This window comes from Leptosomus discolor, chromosome 2, assembly GCF_034619465.1.
Source record: "Leptosomus discolor isolate bLepDis1 chromosome 2, bLepDis1.hap2, whole genome shotgun sequence".
Classification (NCBI taxonomy): Eukaryota; Metazoa; Chordata; class Aves; order Leptosomiformes; family Leptosomidae; genus Leptosomus; species Leptosomus discolor.
In genome coordinates this window covers 101,222,264-101,242,542 of record NC_141392.1, presented here as the reverse complement: position 1 = coordinate 101,242,542, position 20,279 = coordinate 101,222,264, and the positions used below count along the sequence as shown (strand labels likewise).

The following is a 20,279-nucleotide window of genomic DNA, read 5'->3' as shown; positions in this document are numbered from 1 at the left end:
AAAATACTGAGTACCCTTAAACTCACCTTGAGTACACGTATTAGTGACTGGCAGGGTCTAGACAGATGGTGATCTGGAAAGTAAAGCCTGGGAAAAATAAACTTGCAGATATTAAAGTCAGCTGCGTTTCCCAGTGGTAATAAAGGGGGAAGATTGGGGGGTGGGGGGTGTGATTTACCTTTCAGAGCAGCTGACAAAACAGTTGCCAGCAGTTTTGTTTGGAACTTGCTACCTCTTTCAGAAGTGTGCCTTTTTAAACATTTCACATAAAAACCCATCAAAGTCTGTAGAACCTGAAAAACTACCACAGAAAGTAATCTGATGATAAGATGAATATTTGTCTGGGTATGTGCAACGCAGTGAATCAAGTTTTTCTTCTTTCCTCTTGAAGGACTCTAAATTAGAGTCTTCTGTGAGACCAGAATCATACAGTTTATCATCAGCATGGGGTTACTGTTGTTCACAGGAATTAAAAACAACAATGGGGCACACTGTTGATCAGCTGGTGATTGCTGAGCTTCAGCACAGCAGCATTCCTGATCATCTTATGCTAAAATTGCATTGCTGCTTCTCCTCAGGCCTGGGAGATGGTTTGCTATAAAACAATTGTAACCTAAACAAAGTTTAAATTTAGGGCATATGAATACATATATATATATAGCACACAAGATACTATCTTTGAAGAAGCATTTTCTGGAAGTTTGCAGAGTTTTGCAGTCAAGCCCAAGTTAAGGTTTCCCAAAAGATCGAAGAGAACTAGCCACTGTGCTATCCTTCAATTTACTGCTCTGTGCCCTGCTGTAGTACTTCAGGACTACTAAAATACAGAGGTTTAAGAGTGATGAAAGGTTGAAAACGTAGATAAAAGCAGGAGTCTGCAGGTTTTTCAGGAGCCTTTGTGTTTCAGAAATGTGCAGAGTACACCTACTGGTTTGGGCAGCATCTGTGTGGCTAAATGCAGGGTGGGCTGAGGGATGGTGACTCAAACTAGGTCTTTCTACCCTACTCGCCCTGGGGATGGAGCAGCTGCGCCGTTGTGGGGACAGCCCAAACGATGGGGCTCAGTCTTGCTGTGCAGGAATCCAGGCTGTTCTCGGGAGGAGGCTGGCTGCCCTGTCTCCCTGCGCTGGCTGTATGCCTTCATCATGAAGCATTTGGGGTTAATGATGGAGAACCTGGCCAGGCAATCCTAACTGTAGCTATGCCCAAATCACCCACATTTCACATAGAAGTAATCTTGGCCTACACAAAGATCGTGTGAGCTTAAGCTTTCTCTCCTTTTGCTCTGAAGCTTTCCTGAAGCCCAGTCCTTGGTGCAGCCTTGATTGATTCCTTGAATGGGCAAGAGCCAGACAGGGGAAGGACTTTTGTTTTCGGATTGGAGGAAGAGTTATGCTGTGGTTACACAGATAGAGCTGATCACGTGTAGGAACTGAGTTCCGTGGAGGTAGTTCCAAGTTCCCACAAGTCGGTGCCTACTAAATAGGTGCAAACAGCCTGCACAGTTAGGATATGGTGAAACAGGACTTTTATTCCCTTGCTATAAATCTGCATTTATCAACAGGACTGGGGTGGGATAACAGCTGGTAAAGTTATGGTCATCATGGAGGTGAAGAGACTATTTTGATGAAAAAAGACCACGTTATATAGCTTACCTAGGTAATAACAACTACCTGCAGCAGCAAATATATGTGTGCTGCCCTCACCCTCCAGTGAACCTGCATCAAGACCTGCCTGGATTCCAAGCCCTATGACCTGCAGGTCGATTTTTAGCCCGTTCCCTAACAAAATGAAGTATTAAGCAGTCATCTTGTCAGCCTGACAGTTTCCACCAATAACTTTTGAACTTGCTGATCAGTTCCGAAATAAATTTGACAGACAATTTGAAGATTGAATCAAAGATTCAATTATAGCAAGTTCCGATGGGTTTGATGAAAATAGGCGATGGGTGGAAAGAGACACCACGGAGAGAAAGCCTGCCATATGAGGTCTATTTTCAGGTTTTATATCATCACAAATGATCTTTATAGTACTTCAATAGTTTTTTATACTGTTCCATTATTAGATCTGAAAGAATTCATGAGGGAGAGTGGCAGAGGAAGCCAAGCCCCAGCTTCACAATTTCTGCCATGTAAAACCATGGTTTTAATCAAGTAGGTAGAAGTTCTGAATGAGTTTTAAGTTAAATTAACCTCCAAGTGTAAGTGTGGAAAAACGTAAATCCCCTCTGTGCAATGACAGGAGGGAGGAGGCTGTCTGGAGTTCAGGACACCGTATTTCCAGGATGAAGGAGTGATCAGATGTGGAGGAGAGTAGCCATATGCTGCCTGAGGGGGTGTGGGTGGCTGAGAAAAACCGACTGACAGTTTTAAAATTATCTACTTAGAAAACCCTTAAGCTTCTTGCTGCATAATAAGGTTTCCTTCTCTTACTGGAATAGGGCTTCTGAGAGACCAACCATTTAAAAGTATTGAAGCGCTCCCTTGGTGCCTGGGAGGGACCTTTCAAGAAAGCATGAGTTTTACAGGAAAGAGCAAGTCACACGCTTTATCATGGGGTCAGTGAGATCAGGGAACGCAGGACAGCCCAGCAGGGAGGCTGAGTGCTATCTACTGGCCGCAAGACCCCTCATCTCCCCTGTATGGAGACTCTGCAGCCTCACCAAGCAGCCGAAGCCACCATAGCCTGGCTGCTGCATGCCACGGAGCAGCCCTCTCTCCCTTCTGCAGCCAGGGCTGTGGAGCTGGTGCTGTGGTGCTGCAGGAAGGCCACAGGCATGTTTTTGAGTGGGCATCTTGTGCAAATCATGGTTATGGAGAATAGATTCCTCTGGTGGAAGATAAACCTTTCTTCCTTACGTTGGGCAATACTACTGTGTGTAAAGGAGGTAGCAGCGAATGTCGTAATTCATCTAAGTCGGGCAAACCTCCTCCACTCTGAAAAGGGCTCCACAGGGCACTGGGAGGGAGCAGGGTTAAGCTGTGCACACAAGATACTATCTTTGAAGAAGCATTTTCTGGAAGTTTGCAAGAGGAGGCTGGTGCGTGCCAAGAGTTTTAGGATTGCAATGAAGTACTCAGCGAGTGCCCTGTCCAAGTGCTTCAGTTAAGGTAGAGCTTGTCAAGTCACACCAGAACCCCCTGCTAAACTAGCTGTACAACTATTGTTAACTGATGAGGTATAAAAGAAAAATAAAGCCAGAACATGCCTCACTTGAACTGGAGGGAAAAGCCTCCCTCTGTCCATTCCTAGTGGTGGGTTGTCCTGTTGGCCAAGAGGAGGAGAAGAGAGCAGGTTACTGGCAGCCCAATAGCCTGCTGGGTGATGCTCTTCAGGTGAGCTTTGTGTGTTTCAGGGCACTGATCTACCACTCCCCGTAATTCTGGTGGCACGGTGGTGGTCTGCGCAGGTGGTCCTGTGCTCTACCATGAATCCCCATCAGCAGGGAGCAGCCATTCCTGCTGTGCTGGCTGAGGCTTTCCTCCGGGTCACTGCCTCCAGGCACCAAGTGCCCTGTGTCAAAGGGACCTCCAGCCCACCCCTGGGCTGCATGAGTGGGAGAGGGAAAGCAAGAAGCACCCCCCTGATGCCGGCAGCATCCCTGTGCCTGGGCAGGGCTGGTGCTTTCCTGTAATGGGTTTGCGTGGCAAGGTTTTGGTAGCACAGGGGCTACAGGGGTAGCTTCTGTGAGAAGCTGCTAGAACCTTCCCATATGGCCGACAGAGCCAATGCCAGCCAGCTCCAAGACGGACCTGCTGCTGGCCAAGGCTGAGCCAATCAGCAATGGTGTTAGCACCTCTGTGGTAACAGATTTAAGAAGGGAAAAAAGTTAACTGCACAGGAGGAATTGCAGCCAGAGAGAGGAGTGAGAATAAGAGAGAGAAACAACTCTGCAGACACCAAGGTCAGTGAAGGAGGGGGAGAAGGTGCTTCAGGCACTGGAGCAGTGACTCCCCTGCAACCTGTGGTGAAGACAATGGTGAGGCAGGCTGTCCCCCTGCAGCCTGTGGAGGTCCACGGTGGATCAGCCACACCCCATGGAGGACCGCATGCTGGAGCAGGTGGATGCCCGAAGGAGACTGTGACCCCATGGGAAGCTGGTGCTGGAGCAGGCTCCTGGTGGGACCTGTGCCCCCATGGAGAGAGGAGCCCACACTGGAGAAGGTTTACTGTCAGGACCTGTGACCCTACGGGGGACTCACATTGGAGCAGTCTGTTCCTGAAGGACTGCACTCCATGGAAGGGACCCGTGCTGGAGCAGTTCATGAAGAGCTGTAGTCCATGGGAAGGATTCATGTTGGAGAAGTTCATGGAGGACTGTCTCCCATGCGAGGGACCCCACACTGGACCAGGGGAAGAGTGTAAGGAGTCCTCCCCCTGAGGAGGAAGGAGCAGCAGAGACAACATGTCATGAACTGACCACAACCCACATTCCCCATCCCCCTGCACCACTCAGCGGGAAGAGATAGAGAAACTGGGAATAAAGTTAAGCCTGGGAAGAAGAGAGGGGTGGGAGGGGGGAAGGTGTTTTTAAGAGTTGGTTTTATTTCTTGTTACTCTTCTCTGATTTGGTTAGTAATAAATTAAATTAATTTCCCCAAGTCGAGTCTGGTTTTGCCCGTGATGGTAATTGGTGAGTGATCTCTCCCTGTCCCTATCTTGACCCATGAGCTTTTCATTACATTTTCTCTCCCCTGTCCAGCTGAGGAGGGGAGTGATGGAGTGGCTTTGGTGGGCACCTCGCATCCAGCCAGGGTCAACCCACCACACTTCCCTAACCCATCTGTATGAAGAGGAACAGCTTCGTGTTTTTGTTTCTCCAGGGATGGCTCTTGGCAGGTAAGTGGGGTCTCTGCGAAGTTCAGTCCTTCTTGGTGGGGTGATTAAAATAAAAATGCAGTAAGGTCGGAGCAGGATTACAGGCTGGCCTGGAGTTTTCTCCTTAGCGCATACGAAGACCAATAAGGATCAATGACTCCAGTAGAGTAAACTGGCAAGACATCAATTTACTTTTTATTTTAACTCACTTTGGCCAGATTCTGTTCATTCATCCTATGTTTCATGCACCCCAAGGCCGGACACTGGTTCTTTTTTTCTCCTGCCCTCCTCCTGCCCCCAGACTTTCCTCCAAGTGCAGTGGTCAGTGGGTCTCCAGTCACTCCATTTACACATGTACCACCTTGTCCTACCATTCCCGGCCTCTCAGACAGGGAATCAGGGAAGTCCAGAGGCAATGAACATGAACCACCCCTTTTCCCCCTGAAATGTATTGCTGCTTTTGCTGTCAGCTTGGAGAGCCCTGCTTCCTGGGATCCTGCTCTGCCCAGGGCCATTGCTGGCTGGGCTGAAGATCACTGTTTCCTCCTGTCTTTGCTGTGGCTTGAGCAGAAGAAATCTGGATATTTGGCAAACGGCTTTTCATGATGCCCAGGGTTTACACTATCCACAGACGTTCGGTTGGTCATAGCTGTTCACGTGGCAGCTGTTACTTGTTGCTGTAAGGTGCCTGGGTCCAGTGTAAGGTTGGGATGCCACCAGCTCACCTTGCTGCCCGCAGGTGCCAGGGAAGAGGCTGCAGGCATGGGGAGAGCAGAATGTCATTGCCCCTTTGCTCCTCACTTGGCATTTGGGGCAGGAGAAGGACCCACCAGCTGGTCCCTGCTGTGTCCTAGCATGGATATTCTGACTGCGAAGGGGTAAGGGACTTGATCCTGCCACAGGCATTTGCTACCTCCTCTAGAAGCAAAAAGGAGCTGGATGCCCAGTTGCTGTATGGCTTTAGGCTTTGCTTAACAGTTTCCACCAGGCACAGAAAGCGACAAGCAAAAAGGACACCCTTGTGCTGTGGTTTGTATTATTTATGACTATCTGTCTTTAGAAGAGCAAATAGATTGGGTAGCAGAAGGCTTAAACCATGTCGCTGAAAGTGTGAATCTTGACATAACTGGCTTTGAGAAATGAAAAACCCTTGTCTGAGACAAGCCTTCCAAGGCAGTTTTGCTTCCTGAGTTACTAACCGGAAACAGAAGGAACGAGCTCAGAGTGAAAAGCTGGGCAAAGACCTTCCTGGCTTGCCCTGTCCTCTGAAGAGACTATCTGTGCCTCAGGAACTACTTGACATACAGGAGATCATCTCATGTTGCTCACAGAAATCAAATAATCCAACAGGGAGAGCAAAGGATGCTCGTGGCATTCAGACTGCTGATGCTGCATCTGCAGAACCACAAAGGCCATGTCCTGCTTTCCCACGGTGGTCCTAGTATGTCAGGCCTTTGGATGGCTTTCCAGATGTGCCACATGGTACACAGATTAATTCAAGCAGAAGCATCTGGAGACTGAGACTATCTGGTATGAGAACAGCTATGACTGGTCCTAAATGTTCCCAGAATCACAGAATAGCTGAGGTTTCAGTCCACCTCACTGCCCACTTAGCAAGCCCATACTTCATCAGCTTGTCTGTGAGGATGTTATGGAAGACAGTGCTGAAAGCCTGGCTATCAGGTTGTCTAAGCACAATTTCCCCTTCATAAATCCATGCTGACTGCTCCCTATCACTTTTTAGTATTTGATGTGTTTGCAAATGGTTTCCAGGAGGAAATTCTCCATCACCTTCACAGGTTTTGAGGTGGGCCTGGCTGGCCTGTGGTTCCCAGAGCTTCATTGTTGTTCTCCCTGAAGACAGGAGCAACATTGCCTTCTTCCAGTCTTTAGGAAACTCCCAATTTCAAAGATTCACAGTGACACCTGCCAGCTCTTTCAGCACTCATGGGTACATCCCATCAGGGCCCATGGACTTACGTATATCGGATTTGTTTAAGTGCTCCCTAACGTGGTTCTCCTGCATCAGTGGTGAGTCCTCCTTGCTCCAGGAGGTGAGCAATGTGTTGGTGCAGTTTACCTTGTGAAAGACAAAAACCCCATAGTGCCTGGGGACTGCAGCAGCTCAGGGAGAAAGGGGCACTGTATTGAATCGAGGCCAGTCTGCATTGCTTGCACAAGATCCAGGTCCAAACTGCTTAGGGTGTTCAGATGTGCAGTGTTAATATCCTATTCATGCTCTGCTTTGATTACTGATTACATCTATTTTTAGACACCAGCAGACAGCCTTCATTTTTTTTCTTCCTAATCCTTCTCTGCCTCCCCTGGGTCTCTGCGCCAGTCGCTACCCTGCCATGTAAAGCCTGTTCCTGGCACAGACAAGGCATATCCCTGATGACATCCACCACAGGGGCCGCTTCTACATTTTGCTTGCAATAAAGTAAAACACATTAGATGGTCCCATTCTAACTCCTTTACCGTAATTACTTAAAAAAACCCAGATGACTACACTGAGGGGAAGCAGAGCACAATTTCCAGGAGTACCAGACACACGGACTAATAAACGTCCCAAAGGCCGTGAGGAAAGAAAAGCTTTATACAATTACTCACAGTGTATCTCCTAAAGCTTCCTCAGCTGGAGTCCTTTCTACCACCAGCAATTTGACACACTTGTTTTTGTTTAAAAATATAGAGAATGCTTTCAGGACATAGCCCATAACCTTGCAGTTTATATAAAGCAGTTTATAGCCTCAGTCTGCCAAAGGAAAGGGGCTTTGTACAAGGTGTTGAAAATTAAAACCTCTGTCTGGGCTCAGTCTGACCTGAAATTCTTTTCACATGCAAAGGTAGAGGCCCTGGGGAGAGGAAGGCCAGAAGAAATGCAGGGTATGTGTCCAGGGCTGGAGACAGGTGGGTCAAGGCCCTGTTCTGCCATCTCATCTCCCCATTGGGATGACTTACACAGAAGCATTTCCCTTTCTCACAATGATATTCTGAGGATAAATAGACTGAAATGGATGTGTCCAGCTGTTGCCTTGTATTATTAAGATAACTGCTTCTATGTCTAGATTTCATCTTTAGGTGCTGCGTAAGTCAAAAAAACCCCATAAAAAATGTGTTTCTATAAGATAGAGTCTGGCTAGTGTAGCATTCTGAGCAACATTGCTGTGCTTCTCTGATGGACTCAGAAGAGCCCTTGTGTATAAAAATATTTCCTTCGGAGCAAGCGTAGTGTAATCACTGAATCACCAAAGAATTACCCCTTAAATACTGAGGCCAGTGCTTTCAAAGCTAAGACCTTGGGAAAGCAGCGAGTGCAGACCATCCATGCTATGTAGGGATATTTGCGTAAGCTTTGGCAGTACAGCCATCTGAAACGCTGATAAGCCAGAACAAAACATTTTACCTGGGTAATCATCCATATCCTGACCTCCTTGCATCCCTGCTGCCTTCCTAATATTTTACTGTGCCTTGTAGAAAACCATTTTCTGTAGCAGAGAATAAGGTTACAGAGTTACCTATGGGTGGATCCTCATATATCAATTGGTGTTTCTTCATGAAGCTACCCTGAATCACCTCAGTGTTCAGTATATTTTCTTAAAATTGCAGAGGATAATGCATCTAATGCCATCTTGTACCTCTGATTCTTATCGCTGCCCGGTTGGGCACAATACATTAGAGCTGTTTAAGAGAGCCTTAAAGCAATGACATATATATTTCTTTTCACATATCCCAGACACATTGCAAAAAGCCATATTTTTGAAGGTTAGAGCTGGGATTAGTATCTTCATATTTTGAGCCAACCAGATATAAATTTGGCATCGTATTGACCCACTGTGCTGATTGTACCAAAAGCGGAGGGAGCTGCTGCCAGTACAGAAGTCACTGCAAGAACAAGGAAAGGTCAAACTGACCCTGGCAGCTTGTAAATCTGGAAAGCCTTTCTGCATTTAACTTTAGAAAAATCGTGAAGCCTTAATTTCCTCCTTTTTAAAAAGGAATAATTTGTTCTCCTTTAGCCTGAAATGTGTTCCTCTCAGAAACATACTGGGTGCAATGAATGCTGCATGAATGGGGGCTGAGGGTCCCCCCCAAACTGTGGGACAGTCCTGGGTGCACAGGAGTATGAGCACAGGAGCTGCAAGAAGGCACAGCCCTGCAACAGCAGGCAGCTGCTAAGTGGAGCTGTGCTTGCAGGAATAAATTTCATTTTGGAAACCTTTTGGTCCAGACTTGAAGAAAACCAACAAAATACTTCCTGCTTCTCAGGCAGGAAGACAGGTTTGGCAGTAATCATCTTTTAGGGAGGTTTGGTAGTAACAGTCCTTTAGGAAACCCATGAAACTCAGTAACTGAACACTATACATCTTCAAAGACTTGAAGAAAGGATTGATCTGTAGGAAAGAAAATCAGACATGAGGAAAAAAGTGCTAACAGTTGGGATGGTGAAGCCGAGGAACAGGTTATGGGATTGGTTATCAAATCCCCTCTGCTGGAAGTTTTTAAGAACAGAGGAAGGGGGTAGTGGGTGTAAAGGGAACTGATGGTACTTCGGCGCAGGGACAATGTCTGAGGAGCCTCCGAGCCACACATCTGTAAGGTACCATTGCTGAAGGGCGATGCTGGCAGCAGTGCAGTGGAGAGGCAGGAATTCAGAGGAGAGGAGAGATGAGACAGAGCAAGACGGCAGTGGGCAGGGCCCATGTCCTGCGAAGTCCCTGCTGGTGCGACCGGTTTGGCAGTTGCAGAGGAATCTCAGCTATGGGACATGCAGCCTCAGGGGACCTGTCTCTTGTCCTGCAGCTCACCTCCTGAAGTACAAGTGCTTACAGCTCCTATTGATTTACCTTTTTTTGCCTTAGAGGTGGAGGTTGTTATTACCCTTGATCAAAGTTTCCTTCTCCAAGTTACTGATCCAAACAATAATCATAAAACACACAAAGTTTGATATTAGTGCGGTAGTAACTCACAGATAAATAAAAGTTTGGTGAACTGACCTTCACATACAACAGCGGACTGTCATTTTGTGATCTACATTTAGATTTTTTTCCACATAAAGCAAAGCACTACACATCCCGTTTCACAAATTGCAATAAACATTTTGAAACACTCTATAAGTACAATTTGTTCTTGTCTCATAAATGTCTCTGAACTCCACCCTTCACAATGAGAGAGTTTTTGCTATTAACTAATACATTCCAAAGTATTTTCAAAAAGATGGAAACTAAAAAGACGAAAACAAGCAAAAAAAAAAAGAGGAATGATAAGACTGAACCTGTTTTATGGACACAAGATACACCACAGTCTGAGGTACTGCAAAGTTTTTATTGCCACTTGTTTTGTAATACTCTTCTCCCAGACTCCTCCCAGTAAAAGGTTTATTTTCCCTCCTACCACCAAGGCACAGCTTACTCCACAGGCAGGACAGGGCAGGGCATGGCTGGGACCCCCAGCTGGGCAGCCCGTGCAGCTGAAGGTCTCTGCCTTCACGGTGGTTGAAGGAACCAGCCATGAAATGTGGCTCTAGACATGACATCCCTCAGCTCTTCCTTGCAGTGGGGACGTGTGCCAGTGCCTCCCTCTGTGGTGCGAGGGCCGGTGGCCCCTGACAAAGAAAGACTTTTTACCAAGGCCTGTAGTGATAGAACAAGGGGTAATGGTTTTAAACTGAAAGAGGGAAGGTTTAAATTTGACTTAAGGAGGAAATTTTTTTACAAGAGTGGTAAGACACTGGAACAGGTTGCCCGGAGAAACTGTGGATGTCCCCTCCCTGGAAGTGTTCAAGGCCAGGCTGGATGGGGCTTTGAGCGACGTGCTCTAGCGAAGGGTGTCCCTGCCCATGGCAGGGGAGTTGGACTAGATGGTTTTTGAAGGTCCCCTCCAATCCAAACCATTCTGTGATGATTCTATACAATACATTCGCAGGGCTGGTGCAGAGGAGGGACTTAGATCATTGTCTGAAGAAGCCGGAAGAGCTCAGAGGGTTGCACACAACAGTTGTGATTCCTGAGGTCATCCCTCTGCACCCGCCACAGTCCCACAGGCTTGAAGAAACCGAATATCAAGGGAGACTGAAATGCTACCAAACCAGAATGGCAGCAAGGTAGTCTGCAAGAAGAGCTGATACCTTTTATTAGATCAATGAAATAGTGGGGGGAAATGTAACCAAAAAAAAAACCAAAAAACCAAAGATAAGTCTTCAGGTATGAAAGCCCCTCCTGAGGCCTGCAAGAGGAGCTGAAGAGGGAATTGGTGTGGTAGCACTTTCATATCTGTGTTGCAGTGGGGATGGAGAATTGGGCCCGTTGCCAGAGGATGTAGGAGAGAGGACAGTTAAACCCAGTCACCGTAATGGGTACGGGTTAAAAAACGTGTTGTTGTTGCAGTAGTTGAGATCCATACGGCACCCTCCCTCACTCCTGTCTCCTTCGCTTCCCCTCGGAGGCGCCGAGAGCTGGCAGTGGTGTCCTGCCCCACTCGCCATGGGGCAGGGGCCCCCCTGAGGCGCAGGGTAGGGCGGCGGAGGGAGGCAGCTGTTGCTGTAGGCCAGCGGGGATTTCTCCTCACAGAATTCATCCCCCAAAGGACCACCATTAGGCTGGAAGGTGTCATGGCCACCCTTTGTCACGGGCAGGACATGCTGGGTGCCAGGGTGGGCACAGTGCCAGGGGGAAGGGGCTGCACAGGGCGGCCCAGCGGCAGGGACGGCAGGGCCACCGCAAGGCCTCCTGGCGCTGGGGGCCCTCCCGAGGGCTGGGCTCCTGCTCCAGGTTGACGCCTCTCCGGAGTCTCTGAACTCCCCAGCTGCCCTCACGTATGGCAGCCGCCCAGAGCAGCTGCCAAGCGTTGGCTCTTGGGTGCTTTTGGTTACATGTTCCCCAGGTAGCATGTAAAAATCCGGCTTGGAAAGAAGTGAAGGCAAAGCCTCCCGCATTGGCATCGCACCTGTCAGAGACTTGGGAAAGCAAGGTGTGGTTTAGTAAAACAAGGTGTAGTCTGGCAGCACAAAATAAAATCTGTCCTACATGAGACCCTCATGATACGTTCAACTAATACAGGTAACGAAGCAGATGCCGCAGCAGCCCCTCCTTGTAGGGTAGTGCCAGTGGGCTTTAGGAGCAAACCAGACAGGTCTCCCAGATCACAGATCTGGGTTTGTTTCACCAGTTTTTGCCCAAAGCTTGTTTTACACTGGAAGAATTGTTAGACCTCGCATTCACAGTCCTTGGGGTCTGCTGACAGCATGTACTAAGGAAGTACCTGAAAATGAAATTATGCCAATACATTTGACACTGCAGAAACATTTTTTCTATAGAGTTTGGAAAAGATAAGTATGATTTTTTTAAACTCATTGTTTTGAAGTGATATTTTCATGACAATAATATGCTTCAGTTTTTCAAGATTTTACTTCTATTTCTAACTGATAAATTTTCCTATCTTTACAAATTTTTTTTGCCCCACAAACAGAAATTTCATTCAGGGAGGGAGAGGCACACAAGAGTTATTCTTCTGGGTCTTTTGTTCTGGATATTTCACAACTTCTTTAATTGCCCTAATTATTGGATTATAATTTCCCAAACTTTAATTCCTTTCAGAATACTCTTTCTGTGCTGTCAGTTCTGATGAGTACTTACAAGTCTCTCTTCTTTGTAATTCTGCTTTTGCATCCATTTAATTATAGTGATTTTGCTGACTGCCAGACTATCAAAGTTCCTTTTAGCCGTTCTCCACACACCATGATAAGAAATTCCAACCACCTGATGCAGGACCCAGCCCACCTTCAGCTAAAGACACGCTGACGCCGTAGAGAAAACATCCTACGTATCACTTGCTCTATTTCGGGCTCACATGTTTTTTCTAAAGTTCTCCTCCCTGGTCTCTTGTAAGCACATTAAAATTTAATCTTTTCAGAAGTCTTTCTGCAGATTCAGCGACACAGGTTCTGCATGCCAAATCAGACTCCTGGGTTAGTTGCATCACAGCCAGTCTTGGCAGAACATGAATATGATGGGTTATTCCGCAAAAAAACCTGCCAGGGAGCCATGAACTGGAAAGCCTGCTGAGGCTAAATGGTATCACTCCTACTGCACAGAGTCAGACCAGCAATTAGATATTTATGACATCTTTGGTCTGTTCCTACTCACACACAATTTGAAGTGAAAACACCAGGAAGATGTTGTAGGAGGGGGAAGATGAAGACATGCCTAGAGGGAACTTGCCCTCAGTAAAACAAGTAGCGTTAGGTATAAAAGAAAAAAAGCCATGAGGCTCAGTAACATGTTCTAGGTGAGAACTATTTCAGTGTTCATGGGAACAGAATTAAACCGGTGATAAGAAAATAATTATTTCTATATTTGTTCGAGACTTACACAGTGGCTCAGCTGCTTTTTCTTATGCTCATGTTCCCAGGTGCTCATGTCAGGAGGCTACCACCAGTCTGTCCTGTACTCTCTGACTGTCCCATCCCAAGTCAGTGTGTCTCCATGAGAGTCACTCCTGAGTTCCGGTTTTTAGCATCCTCCTGAGTATTTCCAGTAGAAATAGCTGCAGCTCCTAAATTCATATTCCATTTAAATGGGATTGACTTTCTCTGTTCACTCTTTTAATCTCCTTCTTGGGCTCCTGGATTCCCCTGCTTTCCCGTGTCATCCATTTAAGAAGTCTGTCCCCATCCACCCCAACTATCCCTTTTCCCTGTAGCTGAAGGGGCACTGATTACCATCCCAAACACCAGGCTGGGGAGGATGCACCACCTCTAGCACGTCAAAAGACAAACTGCATGTGAAGACCAGTGGTGTACAGTTCTGTGTATCACAGCCTTTGCAAGGAAGATCACTGGAGACAGCCTCGTTGCTCTATCCAGTTCCCTCCAACAGGCCCATGGCCATCCACAGGATCTCTGGAGATGCTTTCACAAGTGTTTCCACACCCAGCAGAGCTGATGTTTTAACATTAGTGCTTCTGTAAGTCCTTCAAAGCCCTCTTCTGCCTTCAAAGCCCTCCTGGAGACCCAGGGAGCAAGTGGGGCACACCAGGGAGAAGTGATGCACCTTCCCCTTATCAACCCTGGCCAAACCCAGGAGGGATGAGCAGCGGTGGAGTGTGCCTTTGCTTTTCTGCAGCACCTCCTCCATGTCAGTGGAGGACCTCGGGACACATGTCAATGTGGAGAAAACTTCTCACTGTCTCTCCAAGTGTGGGGCAGTGCCTCCTGCACCTGAGGGTGCCCTCACAGCCCTTGAGGGTCTGCAGGTGGCTGAATCCTGCTCAAGGGCAGCTGCCCTGCAGGAGAGCATCTCTCTCCCTGATGGGCATTGAGTCTGTGAATAAAATGATCCAGGCCTGATACCGAAGTAACTGGGTTTTCTTAATTAAAGGTTGGGGAACCGGAGGAAGAAGGAGTAAGGATTTCTGGATCTACCTGGTTAATGACAAGTTTGTTTTGTCAAGATACCATTCACAGTATATGACAGGCATATCATATAGGTAATGTTACATATTGTATTCTATAGTAAAGTGGTATACAGTATGTGTGTGTGTATGTGTACACACATAGATGAATCTTCCTTCTGACTTCAGTTACTGCTAAAAGCATTTCCCAGTTTTCAAGTGTTCATTTGTTACAATTTTCTCATGGGGTGATGCAATCAATACCATAAGTTAAATCCAATTAAATCCTTATAGTATTCTCCTTCAATGTCAATATCGATTAGACTAAATATCTAATTAGTTTATTCCCAGATTTCTTTCTAAATAATTTAATTTCTGGAGCAGGACTGACAACTTGTAGGAAATTTTTCTAAAGGCAACTCTTGCATTTAAAAAGGGAAAGAGCTGGGGTTGTAAAGCTACGTCCATGCTGTTAAATAAAACGAGGCCAAGGACTGTTGTTGGTAACAGGGACCAAAAAGCATGGCCTGGCAGTGTCCACAGTACATTCTGGCCTCGGGTGACCTCTGGACCTGAAGTGAAATGATGCAAGCGCTGTGTTGCAGCCCACCAAGGGATATTTTTCACAGCATCAGCTTGAGATTCTTATGGCCTGTAGCATGACAGCATGCAGGAGCACAGGTAGCTTCAAAACCAGCTCTGTGCAGTGAAGGGACCTGAACGTGATGCAACCTTGTCCAAAATTCTGCCAGGGAATGGTCCCTGGCACGTGCTGTCCTCCTGACTCACACCAGGGCATTTTGCCTACGAGCATGAGTAAGCACTGGCCAAATCCACGGCAATGACCATGTAAACAGTGACATGACTGAACGTGCCCTTCAGCCTTGCTTTGTTTACTGGTATAGATGCAACTCCCTGCTGCCACCAGGCCCAAAGAGGCTCCAGATGGGGGGTGTTGGCAGTGGATGGCAGGGCTGAGGAGAGCAGGATGCTCAGGACAGTCCTGCTGCTTCTCGGCCTCATCACAGGAAGGCAGAGTACAGAGGTGTAAAGCCTGCTCACACCCAGACCCAAAGCCCAGATAGCTTCCACTGTGCCTTGAACCATGGATCACTGACCCTACAATTTCATTGATCAATAGTAAGAGTTACCTTAGTCTCCCGGATTCTCTTTGATCGTGGAGAAGATGGAGAAAAAGCTGTCTGTGCTTTTTGTATTGATCTTCTTGCCTCTGTTTCTAGTTTTGTTTCTGGACGTGGATGGTCATGAGCTCCTTTGGACTTTAAAAAGGAATTATGATATGTTAAAGTTAGAAACAACATTTATATTAATCTTAAGGGAGCAGAATTTGTAGCACAGGCCAAAACCACACATATGGCCTGCTTTAATGCTTTGTATTTAATAAGACTTATTTAATGTGAGCTCAACTAACAGTGAATGAAGGTGAAGGATGATGGGGTAGAAATTCTCTGAAAATATAAAACCAGTGCACCATATTTATATGTAGAAGAGACTCCCCACACTACAGAGCCAGGTGAAGCCACAAGGTCTTCTGCAGCCTGGCTACAGTGTCCCTGCAGTCATTCCCATTCTTCTCACACTTTAGACGTGTTCATCAGAACATTACTTTCCACTAGCTTCTACAGAGAATTAATTTTATTTAACCTGCACATAAGTGAAAGATGGCAAAACAGGAGACTGTTCAGTGGTTATGGTACTAGACTAGGACTACAGCTTCCAGAAACAGTGCCTGCTGTTTAAACACTTGCATACACTGGTTTCCAGATATAAGTTACATATAATGCACAGATGGCATTTTCCATAGACAGTCCCTTGAGTACAACCATTTCCTGCTCTAAGACAGCCTCATGCTTATGGTGCCTTGGAAAAGATGTTGAGATAACATGGCATTTCTGACTTTTTGAGGATTTGTTAGTTTCGATGTACCTGAGGCAAAGTGCTTCAAAATCAACAGGTTTTTATGGGAGGCTAAATGAAAAATATAGTATGCTGTAAAATCATAGTAGCATAGGCTAACTTAGGTTGGAAGGGGCCTCTGGAGGTCTAGCTCAACCTCCCGCTCAGGAGGACTAACTTCAGAGTTAGATCAGGTTGCTTAGGACCTTGCCCACTCATCATGAAAATTTTTCTCCTAACAGCTATTTGACCTTGTCATATTCGATGACCCTTGTTTGCTGGAATAAAAAATGTCCTTAATCAATCTTAAAAAGCAGTCTTAACTTGTAAGGTAATTTTATACCAACCTGAAAAAATATGAATTGACCTTCATGCCTCCAGAAGTTGGTAACTGGGTAACCACCATGGCCTCTACAGGAAAGGAGCCTCAGAGGTCCACTGCAGTTTGGACAGCATTTCCCTGGAGCAAAGATGGTGGGAAATATTTTCTATACAACACCAATCAGATGAATCCCATGTGGTACAATGGTTCCTTGGTGGTCGATTGACATTTCTGGTTTGGGGCTCAGAAATTACACTGAGAAAAACTATGCAAAAAATTTTCAAATGTAACCAAAAATCAATATGAGCAAACTAATAATTGCTTTTATTCTGCTCCATTATTAAATATAACTGGAATAAAATATTTCTATTGTAGCTTTATTATAATTTTATTATTTATTATCATGTTCAATTTTAGTTGTTTTTAACTTGGCAGCATCTGTAATGTCATATGTGTTCTTGTCTGATTTTTCTAGAGGACATAATTCTGACCTCAGTGAGTGCTTGAGTAATACCTTTCTTTAGACAAAATGTTCATTAAATCCAGAAATCAGAGTGTACTAGCTCTACTGAGCAATCCACAATTGTTTGGAATGCTCTTGTTAAAAATGCGCATGCAGCTCATGTTCTCTGTTTGCATTGTCTTGCTCTGGTGATGACTATTTTCCAGTCGTCATAGTTTATGAACAACTTCTTTCCTGCAAGACTTGCCTCCTGAGTTTCTCTTCAGCTCATGCAATAATGAAGCCAGCACTCAGGTCAGCAGGAACAGCATAGTAGGAAGCTGCCTGCGCTGCACAGCTTTCTCAGCAGCCTCACTTATGGGACTGAGGAGGCTGGCAATCAATCTCTAGCCATCAGGAACAGACATTAAAAAAAGAAAAAAAAAAATAAAGAAGAAAACAAACAAAACAAACAAGCAAACAACTTCTCCCCCAACAGTAAGAAATGTAAAATGCACTGTTTCAAAATCGAGAGTTGTGTTTGAATATATGGAATGGTAGTGGGAAGATTGGATAATCCAAAGGGTATCCTCTACTTTGATTTCTTTTACGTTGTGTTCACATACGAACTGCCATGTAATGAACAGCCATGCTCATACTCACGCTGTTGTTTTTGTCTAGCTTTATCACATATGGCTGGTCTTAGGTAGATCTTCCTCCCATCCAAGGTTGAGCAGTCATTGCCGCAGACCACCACCCCGAGGCAGGACTTTTTTAAGATGCGAGAGTTGTGGTTGTTGGTGTTTCTCATTGCCCAGCTGCTGTGGTGCCTCTGAGCGTTTTTATCCTCTGAGCTATAGATGTGTTTTACGTAGGAATCTGGCCATTCTTGAAACCAGTCTATCTGCCTTATGTCCTGTGGAGAGGCCAAAGCAAGCCACATTTTAGACTGGGGAAGAGAAGAGCTTGTGCAAGAGCCCAGCAGACCTCGTCCTCTGCTGGGTGCCCTCCAGCCTGAGTGACCCCAGCATCCCCACAGGTGGTGCTGTTTGGCAGGAGGGAGCAGTGGAGAGAGGGCAGAAAACTCACAGCTCCCCAAGGCTCCCCACAAGCCCCAGAGCATCAGGAAAACCTGGCCAGGAGGATGTTCCCACTCACCCATGGGTCCGGCTCAGTGCAGGACCTCACCAGGAGAGGAAGTTGGGGTGCTTGATGTAAAGCAGTAGATACTTTCCCTGCAGGGAGCAGTAACCACCTGACTAACTTCTGTTAGCTTTCATGGCAGAGATCCTGCTTTGCCTTTCAGGCTATTCACAGCAGCATTATACTGAATCACTTGGCTTGATTTGTCTCAACTCACTGGACAAAGAGCAAATACTGAATCAGATTGAGACCATGCCCACATTTGTAGGTCTTTAATTCTGGACTTTGGTTTGTTTTGGCCTAACTGCCATGAAAGACTTCCACGGTGATTTTTCTGAAGTCCAAAACAAGGAAACCTGACATCCTGCTCAGGTTTTATTTTCACTGCTGTGAACTAAGCAAAAAAGCCCCAAGGACAACACTGTAAGGAACAATAAAAATAAAACTCAATGGAAAAAGAAAACCAAAGAACAGAACACATATCACCTCAGTGGGTACAGTCAATACAGTGAACTGCAGCAAGCTATAAAGCACCTAACACACCTGCTGATGGTTTTGAGAGAAAAGGTCTTGTAGGGGTACAAAAACTTAGTAGGAATTTCCTTAAAATTGCTGATCCCAGCCACCAAGAGCCACTACAGTAACCAAAACAACAGAGAAGAGAAAAAATTCCTGTGCTCCCCCAGGAGCCATTGGACAGTGTAGGGAAGGGTGTGGAGGAAGCCTCCAGGCTGAAATGCAGGTGAAGGTGACCTTGGAGTGGAGGGCAGGGACGCAAGCAGTCTGGGGCACGAAGGCTTTGGCCAAACAGCAGTGGCATAGTAGGGAAAAGACTGGGATCAGGTAAGAAGACAGATTGGGAGGTGAAAAGCAGAGCTGGATGCTGAAGGACCACAGCAGGAGGAATCTGACTCAAATACGCTGTGGTGAGGGAGAGGGAGATGACATTGGTGTGCAGGGTCCTGTGGGCTTTCAGTGGAGAGCATGGTTGACATTTTTAGATAAGACGACTAGAAAAAGACTGAAGGAGGGAGAGATCATTATTCTGCCTCTCAGCAAATCTTTGCAAACACAAAGCAAGCGTTTCCTAGGTGCTCATGAAAGGAGCGTTGCCTCCATGTGGAAAGCCAGCCTGCTTGCCTGGAGCCTGATCTGCAGCAAGGCTGAGCACCCAGAGTTGCAAGGCAGTCGTGAGTGCTGTGCTCACTTCTTATAAAGCACTACCCAGGGCAAAAAGCCAGTCCTGGACAACTCTAATTGAGCACCCACAGGAGGACATAATTTCCCCCCGCTGCTTTCTCTGCACCTCATCCACCAGTGGACTAGAAAGACAACACATCTGCAGGATTTTTCATGTATCAGCAGCTTTTTCATTAATACTTTTAAGGAAAAATGCACGGAAATGACAGTATTTGCTTAATATTTTCTAGCTGTTCAGTAAAACACAGTCCTGTACCTTGAGGTGGCAAAGAGAATAAAGGCAATGAGGCATAGATGACTGAGAAAGCATTTAAGATCAGTGGTGAAGTGGAGACGACTGGTTGGAACTGGATAAATTTCTAAGACACAGACACATACCTGAGGAAGTTTGATGTCATTGATATCCCAGCTTGTAATTTCTCCATGTTGGGAAGCAGAGTCCTCCTGCTCCAGAACAACATCATCAGCACTTTTCAGCATTTTTTAATTCCTTCCCAAAGACAGCGAGAAAGTTTCTCCTGGCTGATTTTGAAGTTGACTGGCTGTCAGCACTCTCAAGCAGTTTACAACCAGGAAGCTGTTTCCTGAAGCTAAATGATAGAGAGGCTGCTCATTAAAGATAAAAATCAGTGTTCTTCTGCCAGAAAAACTTGTTCCATTAAAGTTTTGCAAGCCAGCAATGCAGTGGAAAATATAGCTTAGAGATAGCCTGTGATGTTACAGAGGCATTGTTAACAGTGAGAAACCATGCCTTTGCCATCTGTTTTGTTTTGCTCAGTCTCCTCTCACACCAAGTTTATAGTCATGTAACTCTGCTTGCAGGATCTTTGTACATCTGACCCGACTCTGGCTCCATATTTCCAGAGCCAAACTGATCGGACAGCTCAGCGGCTGCTAAGGGCTCTTTGAGTCGCTGCTTACCCATTAGATACTTCACACGCTGCACACGACAAAGGTGAGCAACAAGAGGGGACTGCTATATCATTTCAGATGAAATGGTGCTCAACCATTTAAAAAATTGTCAGCATCTCTGAGAGCTTACCAATT

At 46.1% G+C, this 20,279-nt stretch overlaps 1 protein-coding gene across 1 annotated transcript; it reads right to left on the bottom strand.

Moving 5' to 3' along the window:
* Positions 1-11,161: 11,161 nt before the first annotated feature.
* On the bottom strand, positions 11,162-19,712 carry GCM1 (GCM transcription factor 1). The gene is made up of 5 exons (XM_009949410.2): positions 19,611-19,712; positions 17,553-17,805; positions 16,473-16,585; positions 15,360-15,488; positions 11,162-11,773 (listed from the first exon to the last, which is right to left on the bottom strand). Exons 1-5 carry the CDS (start codon positions 19,710-19,712, stop codon positions 11,162-11,164), a joined length of 1,209 nt encoding a protein of 402 aa, XP_009947712.2.
* Positions 19,713-20,279: the final 567 nt, after the last annotated feature.

What these genes read in the sequence shown, in the direction of transcription:
- GCM1 (XM_009949410.2), bottom strand. Translation starts at nt 19,712, where the DNA reads ATGCTGAAAAGTGCTGATGATGTTGTTCTGGAGCAGGAGGACTCTGCT. An exon ending in AGCTAGACAAAAACAACAGC is followed by an intron (nt 16,586 to 17,552) that starts GTGAGTATGAGC and finishes TCTTTGCTCCAG; the next exon opens with GGAAATGCTGTCCAAACTGC. An exon ending in GTCAATTCATATTTTTTCAG is followed by an intron (nt 15,489 to 16,472) that starts GTTGGTATAAAA and finishes TCCTTTTTAAAG; the next exon opens with TCCAAAGGAGCTCATGACCA.